At 43.6% G+C, this 16,211-nt stretch overlaps 1 protein-coding gene across 2 annotated transcripts; it reads right to left on the bottom strand.

Moving 5' to 3' along the window:
- Positions 1–139: 139 nt before the first annotated feature.
- Positions 140–12,732, bottom strand: LOC128760703 (carbohydrate sulfotransferase 11-like). 2 transcript variants are annotated; one of them, XM_053868310.1, is made up of 3 exons: positions 12,385–12,732; positions 4,607–4,683; positions 140–1,680 (listed from the first exon to the last, which is right to left on the bottom strand). In XM_053868310.1, the coding sequence occupies exons 1-3, from the start codon at positions 12,551–12,553 to the stop codon at positions 835–837; spliced, it is 1,092 nt and encodes a 363-aa protein (XP_053724285.1). In that variant the 5' UTR covers positions 12,554–12,732; the 3' UTR covers positions 140–834. The 2 variants fall into 2 exon arrangements, with proteins under 2 accessions (XP_053724285.1, XP_053724286.1); XM_053868311.1 differs by lacking the exon at positions 12,385–12,732 and adding an exon at positions 4,752–4,894.
- Between the last annotated feature and the right edge of the window lie 3,479 nt (positions 12,733–16,211).

A 16,211-nucleotide genomic window follows, 5' to 3' on the forward strand; every position in this document is an offset into this window, starting at 1 on the left:
CTTTCTCATCCATAGCTTTTCCAACAACAAATCTTAAACGCTTACAAATATCAAGCTCTCACTGGGTTGATGAGGCTTCATGAAACAGTGTTCGCATTTTTAGAGTCCACTAGATGGCACTTTCTGCTCATAACCTCACATACTTTTTAAACTGATAGCGCCACCTACTGAGCACTGAAAATAAGGACACCGTTTCATGAAGCCTCGTCAGCCCATCACTAGCATTTACCCATAAATACTGCTGCGATTCTCTGTTGCCATTTGAGGCATTGGTGGAAAACTACATGAATCTGAAAGCTCATGCACTTCTGGCAGTGTTTTTGCCTTTTTTTGTTCTAAGTGACTCCAGATGTTTGGGCTTCTGCCTCCTGATGTACAACATGTAGGTCAATGAATGCGCTGTTGGAAGAGAAAAAAAATGTTTTTTTGCAAATGATGAGCAATAGCATTTTATGGAAACTTAATTTATGGACTAATCAAAAGGGGTACAGGTCATATGAGGCATTTTCATGAGAAGAAATTAACCATGAAAAGGAGAAAAATAAATTATCCAGGAAAAACAACCAACACACACCGTTTGAAATCAAAGAGGGCTGTCAATCAAAAGGCGCGTGAGACATTCAGTGACTTGGAAAACGTTCGTTGTGCTTCTGAGTTACGGATTTCATGTGCAAATTTAACTGACATAATTAAATATAACTGGAAATAAAATGAAACATTCACAGAAAAATGATTCAAAGAGCGAAAACTCTCAAGTCTTCACATTAAGTTTCGCCTTCTTTACCTGAAACTACTACATATATTGTCAAGCATCAAGTCCACGGACGTCTGGCCTCAGCTAAACTTGAGATACTCCGGCATGGAGTAGTTGAAGAGCAGAAAGTCCATGCGGTACAGGTTGTACAACTTCTTCTGGTAGAAGGGGCTGACGTTGGTGAAGAACTGGGCCGTCATGTCCCCGGTAGTCCTGGTGGTTTTGGATGAGGTCGGGAAGCTGACCAGGTCTTCCACTTGGGCCAGGCGCAGCACGTAGCGGGAGTCCTGCTCCAGCGTCTCATACTTCCCGACCACGTCGTAGTGGATGAGGCACGGGTGGCACAGCGAGTGCACCCTCTCCCAGTGCTCATTGAAAGGCTCCTCCCGCTGCGTGGCCGGGTCCACCAGGTAGTAAACAAACTCCTCAAATGAGACATCGTCTCCCTTCTCCAAGGCTTCCGGCTTGGGATCCTGGCGGTGCCTCTGCACGATCTTAGTTCCGTAGCGTTTATGGAAAGCCGTGTTGTAATTTCGGGTGAATTTGTTTCTGTAGGCAGACACCAGTCGCTCGAAGGGCTCGCGCACAAAAATGAACTTAAGATATGAACGCAAGCGCTGGTTGATCTGGCTGATGGAGTACTCCGACAAGGTCCGAAGGTTGCCGGGGATGTGGGCCTCGTGGGCAGGAATGGAGAGCGGGTCCTTGTAAGATCCGTTGACACCAGTCAGTACCATCAGGACTCTCTTCCAGTTGGTGCAGGCCACTTTGGGGACGTAGCAGTAGAGCAGCCCGTGCTGGTCGTCCACCATGACGTGCTTCAGGTCGTCGGGAATGAGGACTCTGCGTTTGCGGGTGTAGGTGCGACAGGCTTCCTCCAACAGCTCGCGACGACCTTGATGGATGGCCTGGACCGTCGACTCCACCTGCAGGAAGGAAGATGCATGTTGACAAGCAGCTCCTCTGTAGCCTTCTGCACCACTTTCAACACCATCATGGTCTTCAACAGACATCAAACTAAGTACATACACTCAATATTGAATCTAATTTGGAGTCAACAACAGCACCATCTAAGGTGCTAAGGTTTCAAAAGATGTTAAGCATTTACTGTGCTGTCCTATTGCTGCACTAACGTCCTGCTGCCATTGTAACTAGACATCAAACCTTTGGAAGTGGAGGTCAACCAGTTCACCTGCTGATACAAACGCCTCATTTAGTCCCATCAGCACCGAGCCAGCCTCTCGACCGCAGCTCTCTGAGCCCTCAGACTCACAGTTTGACTCCATGTGTGGTTCTCTGTGTCTCCTGCCAGTGGCTGAACATCAGAGACACATTGGACTGGCCAAAGCTGACCGCCCAAGAGTCAGCAGAATTTGTAGCCCGGGAATAAACCTTGAATTTTTGAGAGTGTGAGATTTGATTGTGAATATCTTTCAATGGTTGAGAGACTTGACTTTGGATGCAAAGACAGCACTGCAGCCGGCACATATAAATGCTGAATGAATGCTTGAGTCCTACAATCTCCTCTAACCATTGTAAATGCCTTTCATGACAATTTGCATGACATTATATGTAGATTGAACAGGAGCATAGTGAAAGGCACTTCTTAGAATTTCTGCACCTTACCTTACCTCCCACTTTACCTATTCATCTGAACAGTGGTTTTGTGTGTGTGTGTGTTTTCATTATCACATATATCATATATTAAAGAGAAATATAAAAAAAAAATACCTAAAATGTTTTGAATAGAGTGACACTAGAAAAAAAATTGAATGCATTTTGATGTGACAATGATTTATGAGGTTACATTTTATTATTATCACATAAATTATGCCACCTAAATGTTTCTCCTCCAGAAAGACAAAATTAAAAACAACATTAAAACAGCTTCTGTGTGCAAAAAAAATAATAACATGGAAAATGTAATGGGATGTGGGGGAGAGGGGATGGGGACCACTCCAGACAGGTCACGAGTCCACCATACTACACATCAAGACAGAAAAACACACGCAAACATACTGACACCAGTTAGTCTCTCTATGTTTTCAAGCAGTGGGAGGCAATCAGAGTGCCTGGAGGAAAGCATAGCCAGGTGGTGTTCAGCACCAGAATCAAATAGACCGATATGAGGTACTTTTGCTTCCCAAAACAGATTTAAATAGCAAATTCCTCTGTCAATTTGAAGTCTATTTACACAAACATGAAGAATGGTAGCACACAAGCAGGGACTCTTTAAAATAGACCTGTCAAACTTTACACTTCACTTTATTTCATTTGTATTTAATTTGTATTTAATTGTCGACCCCCCCATGTCATCAGGGACAGAATCCACCCAGAATGTCATGGTGGACGTCTTCTTAAAAAAAGAATGTTTCCCTGCAGCATAGCTACAATTCAATTACAATTTCACCCTCAGACATGTCAGTGCGTTTTTTCATTCCCATGTTGTGTAGTGTTCATTCAATCAAAATCAGATTATAAGCACAAAAAAACGAAGTCGCGGGATGCCAGGGCAGGAACACAATGACCTTATGTCAAGTGTCTGGGTAATCTGGTGTAAGGATTGATAAACTAGGAACAGCTAGTTTCAATTTTCATCCGTCACAGGCCTCTCGTGTTAAGACATTTTTAGGAAGATCCATCCATTTTCTCTCCGCAGTTGGGTCGTGGGGGCAGCAGTCTAACCAAGGAGGCTGAGGAGAACAAAAGTGAGAGATAAAACCCTCCTGCGTGCACTGGGTCTGGTCCATGGCCTCCCGCCATGAGAGGCATGTGACCACAGAGCAAATCACTTTCTTCACCAGGACGAAGGCCAAGCCAAATATTAAAACAAGCCAATGATTAATTGTTGAGCCCCAGTTGTTCTTTGTTTTCTGTGACTCAAATCAACACCATCAGTGCTTCTGATATCAATTTCCAGATATAACTAGCAGTATTGTTATGTTCGGACATAATAACTAACCCTTCTACCCGATTTGTGATATTCATTTTCCTTTGAATGCACCGACCTTTGCATTATTGGAAAGCAGACTGGCTGCCTGCGCTCCACATCACAACAAAAGTTTCCATCAGGACCAGGAGACACTTTTTTTGGCTGGTCAAGTTCGACTCTAAAAGCACTTGAGAGTCGGAGGCTGCCAAAACATGAATCGTTTTCCACAACTGTCATTGCTGGAATTGCTAAAAGATGTCTGGACTTTCATCCCGCTGGACGCAAGCAGCGCGAGCTGACATGAGAAACAGCGTGGGGATCACAGAGATTAACTGCTCGGTTCATCTCCGCCACCAGAACACACTGAGCTACAGTCATCTGGAATCAGTTTGGTGACCAGAGACGTATATGACCTGACGCCAGACTGTCGACAGTCACTCCTCCTCACAGCATTTTATTGCTGATATTGCCTTTAGTTTTAAGTTATCTGATTCTTTATTTCTCAATCGAATCGAATCTGACTTGAATACACTAATAGTAAAGATGCGATGGACAAGGAATATTGGCGATGAATGAAGGCTATAAAAGGAGAAGAGGAAGACCACCAATGAGGCTCATGGATACAGGTAAATGATGAAGCAGACAGGACGAGATATGTGGACGTGCTGTGGCAAGAAGTTCCAAATAACGGCAGATAGATAGAAGCCTGAGATTTAGGTTGTAAAATTTCTGTTTACTTTCAGACAGTAAGCCCAGGCTTTTTGCAATCTTGGCAGTCCAAACACAGTTGGACCGATGTAAGAGATTTTCCAGCCGACTACTGGGGACTATGGTTTATTACCAGACAATCTTATTCGCCTATCAAGATGCTTCATAAAACCTAATCTGAGTTCTAACCAAGAAAGTGATCAGAGATGTACCTGGTCTCCATCGTAGAGCATCTGGAGTGGGCTCCTCCTCGACTTCTGTCCACTGCTGTGTTCCATAGGCTCCAAAGCTGCAGAGAGAAATCCAATATTTATGACCCTGTAATGCAGCGAAGTCACTACTGTCTATTCGTTTTACCACAGATCATCTTCAGTCACAGATGCACATTTGAATGATCACTTTTCAACTGTTGCAGTGCATTTGGGACTATAAGTCATGCTTTGTTTTCAAGTTGGCTGCTAAAAAAAGTCAAAACATAAAAGTTGTCCTTCAAGCTCGACGGTCGGTATCAGCGGAGACAGGCCGACCTTGTCGGCTGACTGGCCTGAGAATCAAGGACTTGAAGATTGGAATGAAGGTCCTATCTTGCTCACCACCAAATATGTCATGGCTACGTGATTCAAGTCATGTCTATCTGGGTGACTGTCACAGACGATATCTGACCAGGTGATATCAGGGAAAAATTTGGACTTTGATCAGAGCTTCAGTATGAGATAAAAGGCACTTTGATTTGGTTGTTGTCGCATCAGCCAGTCAGTTAGAAAGCTGCTGAAATACCTCCAAGAGATGAAGGGAAGACTCCTCAAATATAAAATGGAAAATGATCCATTTACAGAGCTAATATGATGGCAGCAGACTGGTACTATTGCATTGCTATGGGCAACAAAAACACACCTTTGCAGTGGCATGATTTCGAGTTATTCCAACTACTACATTTGGAGCGACACAAATCATAGTACATCTGTACTGTATTACATTATAGTAAAGCATATGGTGAAGCCCATTCAACTTCATGACCCCAGTTCTTCTCCAAGCACAACAACAATGCAATGTCTTGTTTCTATCCTCTGTACTTCCAGATGTAACTTGTAAATCCACAATGCAATCGTGTATGATCAAACAAGAGCAGATATTTGATTTTACAACAGATCTGAGGACCAGATGGCTCTTGGTGAGGCGGGAATCTTGTTCATATCCAGACTGGCTGTGAATAGACTGAGAGAGACTTCACGGTCAACAGTTATGTGAGGACATGTAGGTAGTTGGGGTACTTCAGTAGATTGAATAATAGGTGCGTCACAGTTCTCTTTCCAGACAGCAAGAATTTATTTATTTTTATTCATAACTGTAACTTACTTTTTAAAGTCCTTCAGAAGTCGAGTTGCATTTCTCAATTAAATACCACGTTTACTGTCATGTCATGGTATAATTACACTTGTTAATATCCTTTCATACAATACTCGACTCAAGACTCAAGTTTCCTATCATTTTAAGACTATTTTTCTTTCGTCTCTTCTATGGTGTGATAACCACTCACGACAGTTGGTATATATATATATATATATATAGACAGACTTGTCCTCTCCAACGTCCCTCACCCAAGATGTCTCTCCTCTCATGTACAAATATAGTAGAAACAAGTCCAGAAATTCTGGTTGGTTCTACACTGTTTCTGTATAAAACAATTGCTATTGGTCCTATTATCTTTGGTATCATATTGTGGTTTATATATAACCTATGGTGACTACTAAAAAAAACAACATGAGAGCAACTATAAAGTGACAAGGGTGAGATATGTTCTCATAAACAAGGTTTGCCTGAATGTTGAGTGAAAGTATTGTTCCACTGAATGTAGTGTCACTTCCGCCTGTCAACTACATGGGAATACGGAGCATGTTCGGTGTATGACCACACCAACAGGCGTCGGCATCCATGAAAGAAAAATCATCATCGTGAAACTTTTGATGTTTGAACAAGCGAGAAAAAGTTTGTTTCAAAAGGAAGCGGCAGGGATAGGTTTATAGCGACTGTGAAGAGCTTTTAAAGGATGTCTTGTTGGCTTAACCCCGTCTAGACCCAAAATATTACCCAGCCTCTTTGGCATTCCTTTTAGCTCATTCAAAATCAGGAACTAGAGCCTTGTAGAATATAGAAAGCTTGATGACTGTTCCTCCTGTGCGCGTCATAAACGAAGCTCTGTGTTAGGATCCCGCTGGGAAAGCGGAGCCCCCTCCTTCCTTCATCTGACTTTACCCCTCTGCTGCCAAAGAGCAGTTCACTGAGATGCACAAGGCAATGCCTGATCCTCTGAGGCCACGACTGTATGTGTTTTAGTTGAGGCGGAGTGAAAAATGCCGGGACTGATCAGGTCAAGATTCTTGAGCACTGTGGAGTGTTAATGTCAAGAGGCAGCAACTGTGATGGAGCCTTTCAGAAGCTAAGCAGCATAGACAACATGTACATGCAGGTTGTTGGCTGATAAAATATTCCATATGCCTTCAGTTCACTGCACTGCAAATAATTCCTAGACATTCCTACGCCAGGATTATCATCCTTGCCTCAAGAGCTACATCAACGGTGTCAAAATGTCTAAATCTGACTTTGTTCCCCCGATTTCCTTAAGTGATAACTGTAACCTTCCATATTTCAAGATACACAAGACATTTTCTGATGGAGACCAATGACTGAACCTGAAGTAAGGTCAAGGATGGAACATTTTCCGTGATAGCAGCTCTAGTTTGTTGCCATTACTTTGTGTTGTGGTCAAGACTGTGTTGGGAAGAGCATACAGCTTTTATTTTGCTGTCGCCTGTATGTTTCCGTTTCCTTCTTTGTCTCCACCTTCCCGATCAATACGGCTGGGATTCTCTTGCGAATCAACCTCACATGGATTTCAACACCTTGGTCCCAGCTCGTGTCGCCAGATGGTTGCTTCGCGTCCTCATGGTAAACTCATTCGATCCTCCCTTCTCTATCATTCTAAATTCTGTGTGCGTTACTTGGGCCTCCTGAGCAACCTCAGAGTGCGTCTTCTGTTGTCCCCCTTAGTCAGGCTTCATATTAATCGCCTGTTTTCTGTTTACGTAGTCATTCCTTCAAAATAATCAAGAACTTTAATTCCGTTCATGGTTTCCGCCACATATAAACTACCATGGCGCACCGCCATGGTTTAAATGAGAGCTGCCACGCCATCTGAAAAACAATCTCTTTTAAAGATGAAAACTCACATGATCAAATGGATTCAAACAAAGTGGAAACATCAAAACAAAGGAATAACGCCTCATTGAGGTGGACATGAAAGTGACGGTTTTCGGCAAGTTTTTCACAGAAAAATCCCGAACAAAACCTCAATGACGGGCCACAGAGCGGCCAAGTAGCGACCACTCTTGCCTTGCAGCAGGAAGGCCATGGATTCTAATCAGAATTTGCATTTTCTCCAATTTCCTCCCACAGTCGGCCATTGCCCAAAAGTGTGAATGCGTGAGCAAATAGTTGTTCGTCTATATGTGTGTTGCCATGCAATGAACTGGTGTGTCCCCCGCCTATCGCCTATAGATTGGCACAGCTCTGGAGGACAAAGCGAAATAGAAGATATAAGTATGTGTGACACCTCAGACATATGCAGAGACAGACCCATGAGGATGGAGACTGAAGAGAAGTCAACTTCTCATGATTAAAAAGTAGCGTTTTTATTGTCACAACTCAGTAAATGTCAAAACTACGGACAGGGTGATGTTTTTATTTTATTTTTTCAGAGGTGTGTTAGGAGGCTCCGCTACTGCTCCATCTGGTCAAAAAACAAGCTCTTGCAGCAGGGACTCAGAGTAGCGCCACTGGTTCTCACTTACAAACCAGAGCTCACATTACTCTGCTCTTGTCTCCCACAATAAGAGCTGCAGAGTTGCCAAAATAGACTGAACAGGGAAAAACTCACTTCAGCCAAACACTCTCATATAAAAAAAGCTAGTTTCTATCCAACTATGACGACTTTGTATCAACATGAAGCTGAACAATGCAAGGACCGAATTGAGCTACGTAGCTTTTCTCTTAAAAATGACTGCTGAGATTTTAAAGGTCTTATTGGATTTTGGAAGCCAAAATCAACAAGCCCACCAGTATGTCAATGACGGCAATTTTAACGGATCAGCTATAATCGAGGCTGGAGTATGAACCCAGCTGAGTCATCATCTCCAGCAGGATCGTGTCATGAGGACGCAGACTGTGTAAGAATAAGAGCAGCAAGGTCAAAGGCGGCGCCCGCTGGAAGGAAGGAAGCTTCAGGGATTTTTGGAGAGCTCATTTAATGAATTTGCCTGTCTCTTTTATGGCTTTAAAGAGAGTGACAGATGCAGACAGATGTTTTCTCTACACTCTTCAAACAGCCAAATAAAAACTCGTCACACTTATACGCCGCTCATTTCCTTCAGTCAGGTCCAGACAGGGAAGGAATGGGGAGAGGGGTTCCTGTCAGGTGCAGAGATAATGACACCATCCTGAGGGTGTACGATCTGCTGGAAGGGGAGACACAACCCACTGCTTGGTTTTAAGCATTTCACCAGAGAAATAAATGTCCCAACAGTCTCTTCCTGAGAGGGTCATATCAAGAGTCACTAGAAACCAAGAAACACTTCCAGGTCACGCTGGACAAGACTGTTCCACAAGTGCTGGTTGAATGATCAGAGAAAGATGTTGGCAGGCCGATATGGAACATCAGACTGACGCTTATTTAGGTGTTAAAATATTATAGGACATTTGTTTTCACTACTGAGTGATAGTGTGTCAAAGAAATTGTACTGTGAATGGCAGCATCAGTTCTACCACAGAGAATCATGGCGTCAGACTCAGAGTTTACCATCTCCCCAATAACGTTCTTTCAAACTGTCACTACCAGCTAAGGTGATGTTTCATCTTCCTGCACTTGGACCCTTCGAAGATGGCGTCCTCGCCGCAGGACCACTTCTGTTGAGTCACTCGAGAACTGAAAAAAGTTAAATAAAAATAAAAGCTAATAAAAGTTGGAAATCATCATCTAACACATGAAGACCAGATGAGAAGAAAATATTGATCCTTCTTCAGAGTCCACAGCAGTGGCTTGGCCTGACAGGTTTCATCGAAAAGTTGAATCTGAAAATCCCCAAAAATTACTTGGAAAGTCACAAGAACCACTCCAGTCCAATCTCATCTGTGTCACACACCAGTGCGCAACATTTAAGGACATAACAACCTCACCTTCACAACACAGAGGGTGGGTTTACAATGCAGAGCAACAGGCAGCGAAATACATGACCACATATAGACAGTAAACAAAAACACTTAACACTTTAAATCTCAGAAAATAGCTCGCAAATAAACAACCAAGCATGAAGTGCTTGCTACATGAGGCAGGGGTCTTCTTCTTCTTGTGGCTTCTCCCTTCAGGGGTGGCAACTGTGGATCATCTTCATCCATCTCACCCTGTCCTCTGCTTCCTCTTCTCTCAAACCTTCAAATCTCATGACCTCCTTCACCACCTCCATCAATCTCCTCTTTGACCTTCCTCTCCAGCTTCTGCCTCGCAGTTCCAACCTCAACATCTTCCTACCGATGTACTGGCTACATGAGGTGAGGGTAACATTAAATAAAAAGTGTGGTCAGGAGTCTGCGATCACATGATTCACTGAAATTGTTGTGTACAGTACCATGAGTTTCGTTGACTTTGATGTTGCCACACTTTCTTTTAGCACAGACCAACACAGGGTCTTCATGATTCAGGAATGACTGTGAATATTTATCTTGTTTGCAGTGATCAACTACTGTTTAATTTGTCTGGGATTTGGAAAATACCAACGAAACACAGTATGTAAAAAGGCATTTGTTCTTTCAGTTACATGCCATTCTGCTTTAATCTAAATTAAACTTGTATCTTCCAATGTGGAGCCTTCATCTGACGCAAGTCAGTCATTTTTAACCACCTCCAGGTGGCAGATAGCAATCCTCGTGATAACGAATAAACGGCCTTGTAGGGCAACCACATTTTCCACAGTATTTATTAGATGGTCAAAGAGAGGCTGCACTGTGTTGAATGTTAGCATTCCCTGATTTTGAGCATTGTGTATGGAAAACATGTGAGAAGACTGGCCCTCACTTTTTTGCTGCACACACTGTTCTCGTGGAGAAGGAGACAAGATCTTGGGAAGATAAAATCTGGCTGCCAAAATGGGACGCTATTGTGCATCTTTTTCTGGATGCACCAATCGTCTTTATATATATATATATATATATATATATATATATATATATATATATATATATATATATATATATATATATATATATATATATACATACATATATATATATATATATATATATATATATATATATATATGCACACTGCACTTTCAAGAGTTATCAATATTGTTTCTCAACTTTAAGAGGTGGTCACGCCCGACAGATGAGGCTGTATATGAGAGTTCTGGTCCAGTAATCCCCAGGATGGTGGAGCTTCACAGCAACTGTTCTGATACTGTAAACACACGAATCAGTCAAGCAACTACGCCCCTTTGTTGTTCCTACACTGATGACAGTGGTCACATGTAGTATCGCTTGGAAGTGTGTGAGATTCTCCGAAAGAATTGGCAACAAAGGGACAAGCATCTGCACCGCAGATGTGCAGGGGGAAATGAAACCTGCCTCCAAAGAAAAATAATATACATCAGTGACCAACAGTGAATGACTATGAGAGGTCTTGCTCTTCACCTTGCACCAAAAATGGGTTGTGGAATCCACCTCATCCCCACATGAAGACCGTCTTTCATGGATCCTAATAACTCTAAACATAATTTTTGCACACACACATCCTGAACTAACTGACCTCCCTTTAAAAAAAACTCTCCCACAGTATGGGCTATATAAGCTTTTTCTTGGCTGAAGATACAGCTGGACATCTATGAAAGAGGCCATTGTGTGGGGCGGAGGGCGACCTAGCAGAGGTGGGATCACATCTCTACTGCTGCCCGCCAGCTGCAGCCTCTCTCGCCGAGAGGAAACATCATCATCCGCTCACTCGCGTCACTTGCAGGACTGTCCCGCACTTCAGCTGCGGTGAGGACGGCCACAGAATCTCGAATGTAATGAGTGGAACCGAGGCCAAATGACATTCCTCCTGCTCCTGCAACACAACTAACCTGTCTCCTAATAAAATATGTGAGAATTTGGGTGATCTCATCCCTTTTACGAACTCGAGCTCAAAGATCTGCACATGGTTGCAGATTTTTGACAATATATTTATTCCAAAACTTCATGTTGAACATCACCTTTAAGCTTATGATTTAAATCCAGACATTTTTTTTTCTAAACTGTCATTCAAAATGAAAGAAATGACCTCACTACAACTACAAAATGTCACTACTTCTCAGAGATCATACTCAGTCTGTCTGTACATAAGTTGAAGCTAGTCGACTTCCCTTGCATCCAGATAAGGCAGCGTTTTCCACAGCAAAATAGTCCTAATATTTCCCCAAAATACTCATCCACACACTTGCCAGACTCTATGCCTACAATTACTGACAACATAAAGCTGCGCTGGTGGTGACTTTGGTCAGAACATGGCCACTTTTTAGAAGGAATGTGGATAAGATGCAACCTGAAGTAAATCTTCTTTCCTTGAGGTAAATGATTCCTTTGTCTTTGTCTCTTCCGAGTGCCACCATGGCATCAGTCGACCGCCACTTTCAGCTGCTTCTTCATTCCACTTGAGACTAAAATAATTACCATTTCACATGAGAAAAACTACTTTTTTATTCATTATTTCAGCTTAAATTTGGTTGGAGAAACGCAACATACTCAGTCAACATGTGTTATTAGGCAACAATGGGACGTTGACGACGTTAAAACTTACTTTTAATTTTAAATACTAGTATAAAACAGCAGTGTGTAATGGCGGGGTCGCATTCATGTTTAGTATGTGGTGTTCACCGCTCGAGCTCCCTCCACTGAGACCCCGACTCACCTGGTTTGGGGCTGATGTTGAAGTAGAAGATGACCATGATGAAAGAGCCCAGACACAGGACGAAGAGCGTCCGGCTCACTCGGGGTTTCCTCATCCTGAGCCGCTGAACGGGACCGACCGCTCCGCTCGACCCCCGCCGAGTCTCATGCGAATCTCTCCTCGCGCGCATCTATGAGACGCCGAACGGCAGCGTCGAGCCCGGATCCTCCTTCAGCGTCCCTCTTTACCTTCATCCTCACTTGGAAAGCCGGACCGGACCTCGGTCCTGTTAGCGGAGGGTGACAGGAAGTGGGCCAGGCTGCATGACTGAGGGAGAGGGCCAGTGTGTGTTTCAGTCGCGAGGTTCACTTAACCCCTCACTCACTGCCGGAAGTCAACGCTCCGCCCGCTGCAGTCAAACCCCTTCAGAATAAAATACTAAACGCAACAAACCATGTTTCATCAGATCTGCGGCTCCTAAGTTGAAATGTAATGGTTGTACTATACAACCCAAGATGAGCTGTTTATGCACAACATTAATGCATAAAATGGAACTGTGACAATGGCCACCAGGCCGACTCAGTTGTATAAAGCAAGACTTCCCTCCAGAGAAGACGTTTCAGGAGGAGAAGAGGACTGGAGAGCTCTTCCTGCACCAGGGCAGACTGGTGGAGAAGACTGGTCACTTGGCTGCAAACCATGGCTTCATCCCAAACAGAACAGGATGTAGACTTGACAGGCCAAAAACAGACAACTTGACAAGACCTGACTAGAAGGCCACTTGACTTGAGGTGGAGACTTTACACAATGAAAAAATGACGGGACGATGACTAGTTGCGATGAGACACGACTTGTCTTGACTTGATGAGAAGACGACTTGACGAGACCTGACTAGAAGGTTATTTAACATGGAGACTTGACAAGGCGACATATCGAAACAATGACTTGACTAAGACGTCGACTTGGACGAATTTGACGAGCCAAGATGAGACGACTTGATAAGACTCCACTAGACTGAACATGTAGACTTGACATAAGGAGAGAATGACTAGACATGATGAGACGTGTCTATTCTTAACTTGAAGAGACTTGGCGAGGCTTGACTAGACGGTTACTTGACTTGGAGACTTGACATAACAAGACGATGACTCAATGATGACTAGACACAATGAGACACGACTTGTCTTTACTTGATGAGACGACGACTTGGCGAGGCTCGACTAGACGGTTACTTGACTTGGAGACTTGACATAATGAGACAATGACTCAATGATGACTAGACATGATGAGACGACGACTTGGCGAGACTTGACTAGACTTAACGTGGAGACTTGACAAGACGACATGAGGACTAGACGAGACTTGACCAGACTTTTACTTGATGGCTCTAGGCAAGAGAATTTGACAAGACAGGACTCGACTAGACGGTCACTTGACGTGGAGACTTGGCTTAACTAGAAGATGATAGCATGACAAGTACTCGACAAGGCACACAGACACGATAGCAGACGAAAACACACCAGCAGAGGAACGCAGTATCAGAAGAGGAACGGACAAGACAGATGAGGTGCACACAAGAAGACAAGAGTAACCTCACCAAAATAAAACAGGAACTAAAGACACTGAAGAACAGAAGAACAAAACAAACCCTGACTAACTAAACAATAGCCGATGCGTGACAGGCTTACTGACATGCGGGAGTTGGGTGGACAGGCAGTTCTCTGAATTAAAAATAAGATCAACAACCAGGTTATAAAACGAGTTTATATCTTTTTTTAAAAAAAGCTAGTAACAACAGCCACAAGTGGAATTGGCTCTTTTGTGGAGCAGCTTTGACAGTTCACTAACATGTTCGCGCATAGTCTGCGCGATGACGGCATCGACGACAGGCTCCTGTAAAATGATGACATTTCTCAGCATGAAATTCCCACAAAACAGCTTTTCCAGGGTTTTGATCACCTCCCTGCAGGCGGGTTTCACATGTTGGGGAGTCGGGCAGAAGCCCTCGGTGAGGCTGACCCCACCGATGGTTTGGTCGACGAGCGTCTGCGTGTGGGCGCCCCAGTTCACCGGAAACGTCGCCTTGAAGGCCTCGCATTTGATCAATATACGGATCGTCAGGAGGGTCAAGAACAGTCGCAGGTCTTCGCGTTTGACGTCTGAGGCCACGCCCTGAGGTCCCGCTGGCTGCGATGGAGTTTCATCTTGCAACTGGAAGGAGACGTTTTTCACGACAGCTTTGCCTTTTGCGTGACCTCCCTCATCAGGGCCATCTTCCATTTTGGGGCGCTTGACCTTTTGACTCTCACCTCCTCACGTCATCTTGTCTCAAGCGTTCGCGCATATCTTCCTCCAATAAGTCGACACCGCACCCTAGTGGTCACACGCGTGTAACCCCAGGCTCGTCTCAATGAACTGCAACTCTTATAGAGCCTATGTTGTCGGAACCGGTGATGCAGTACAGGGCGGGAGACTTTGTAGTGCTGAGGCTGAGGGTCAGAGAAACAAAGCCACGCCAACCAACTTTAGAGCAGCGTTCAGGCGGCCTACACGCTGACGTCATCGCATTGGACAAACCTGGAAAAAATGCCATTTTCTATTGAGAATTCGGGCCTCCACACACATGCTGCCCTTTGCTCGTATTTACAATAATTCATAATTATATATAAGGATTTATAATTCATTCGATTTTATTTTATTTTTCCTGCATGTCTGTGAAGATAATTTTAAATGAATAGATTAGATAACTTTTATTCATCCCACAACGGGAAATACATTTTCATTTTCTTGGCCCTTAAAATATAAGAATATCATAATAAAAAAAGTTTTCAACTTTTCCACGTTTTTATTAATTCAATCGCCATATTTAGTCAAAGTCATCCTTGATGTCAGTGACTGGTGTCCGTTATTTGTTTGTAATAGTAGAATTACAACTGAACAGCAGAGGGCGCACTGACATTGTGAAATTCAATCGTCGCACATAACGGTAAAGGTCTTAAACTACATTCCAACTAAAACATAAAATTGAAACTCATGATGTCACACCTTTGACTTGCGTGTTTTGCGGGTGAGTCATGACCATAAGGACGCGTGAAACTGATTACTGGAAATCCAAAGGAATGTCAAATTCAGTCATGGGACAAATGGTAATGATTGAACGGGAGGTGGGGCGGGGAGAGGTCAGAGGTCACTAGCTCCACTCTTCAGACACGCTTATGAGCATGCAAGTGTGCTGCAATGTTGGCGAATGTGACGTCACAGAAAGATTATTTCGGTGACCCATTCAAATGAAGAGCCATGGCAACCAGTGCAGCTGGGTGTGAGCAGATATAAAGACTCTGCTCCCCATTCATCCCTGCCGCCACCTGTGGACGATGAATGACGGCCGTCTGTCTGATCTGGATGATCACATGCTGCCATGAATCCCTCCCTTCACTGTTGGCAGAGCTTGATGGTCGAGGTGGATCCTTTGTAGCGGCCGGCTGAAGCACATCAATTGCAAAGTAATGGATGCAGAGTCGGACCAGAGCAAATGTGATCTATAAATTCGTTTTTATACTTAAATTTTGCCGGTTACGTGTGACATTTGTTCATATAACTGGACGACCTTTTAAGGTTGCACTATACAGCATTAGTTGTTAGAGCCAAGTAGACCTATACATTTTTTTATTGCAACATGAGCTCTCCAACAAACTAAATGGTTTCAGCACCAGCTGCACAGAAGCCATCTGCAAGCAGAGAGAGCTCTTGCTGCTGAAGATCACTTGTGCATTCCAAGACAATCTGACAGAATCTGCTTGTAAAGGACTTCACGGCTAGTCATGCACTTGTGACTGTAACAACAAAGT

This window comes from Synchiropus splendidus, chromosome 6 (assembly GCF_027744825.2).
Source record: "Synchiropus splendidus isolate RoL2022-P1 chromosome 6, RoL_Sspl_1.0, whole genome shotgun sequence".
Taxonomy (NCBI): Eukaryota; Metazoa; Chordata; class Actinopteri; order Syngnathiformes; family Callionymidae; genus Synchiropus; species Synchiropus splendidus.

What these genes read in the sequence shown, in the direction of transcription:
- LOC128760703 (XM_053868310.1), bottom strand. Translation starts at nt 12,553, where the DNA reads ATGCGCGCGAGGAGAGATTCGCATGAGACTCGGCGGGGGTCGAGCGGA. An exon ending in CAACATCAGCCCCAAACCAG is followed by an intron (nt 4,684 to 12,384) that starts GTGAGTCGGGGT and finishes TTCTCTCTGCAG; the next exon opens with CTTTGGAGCCTATGGAACAC. An exon ending in TGCTCTACGATGGAGACCAG is followed by an intron (nt 1,681 to 4,606) that starts GTACATCTCTGA and finishes TCCTTCCTGCAG; the next exon opens with GTGGAGTCGACGGTCCAGGC.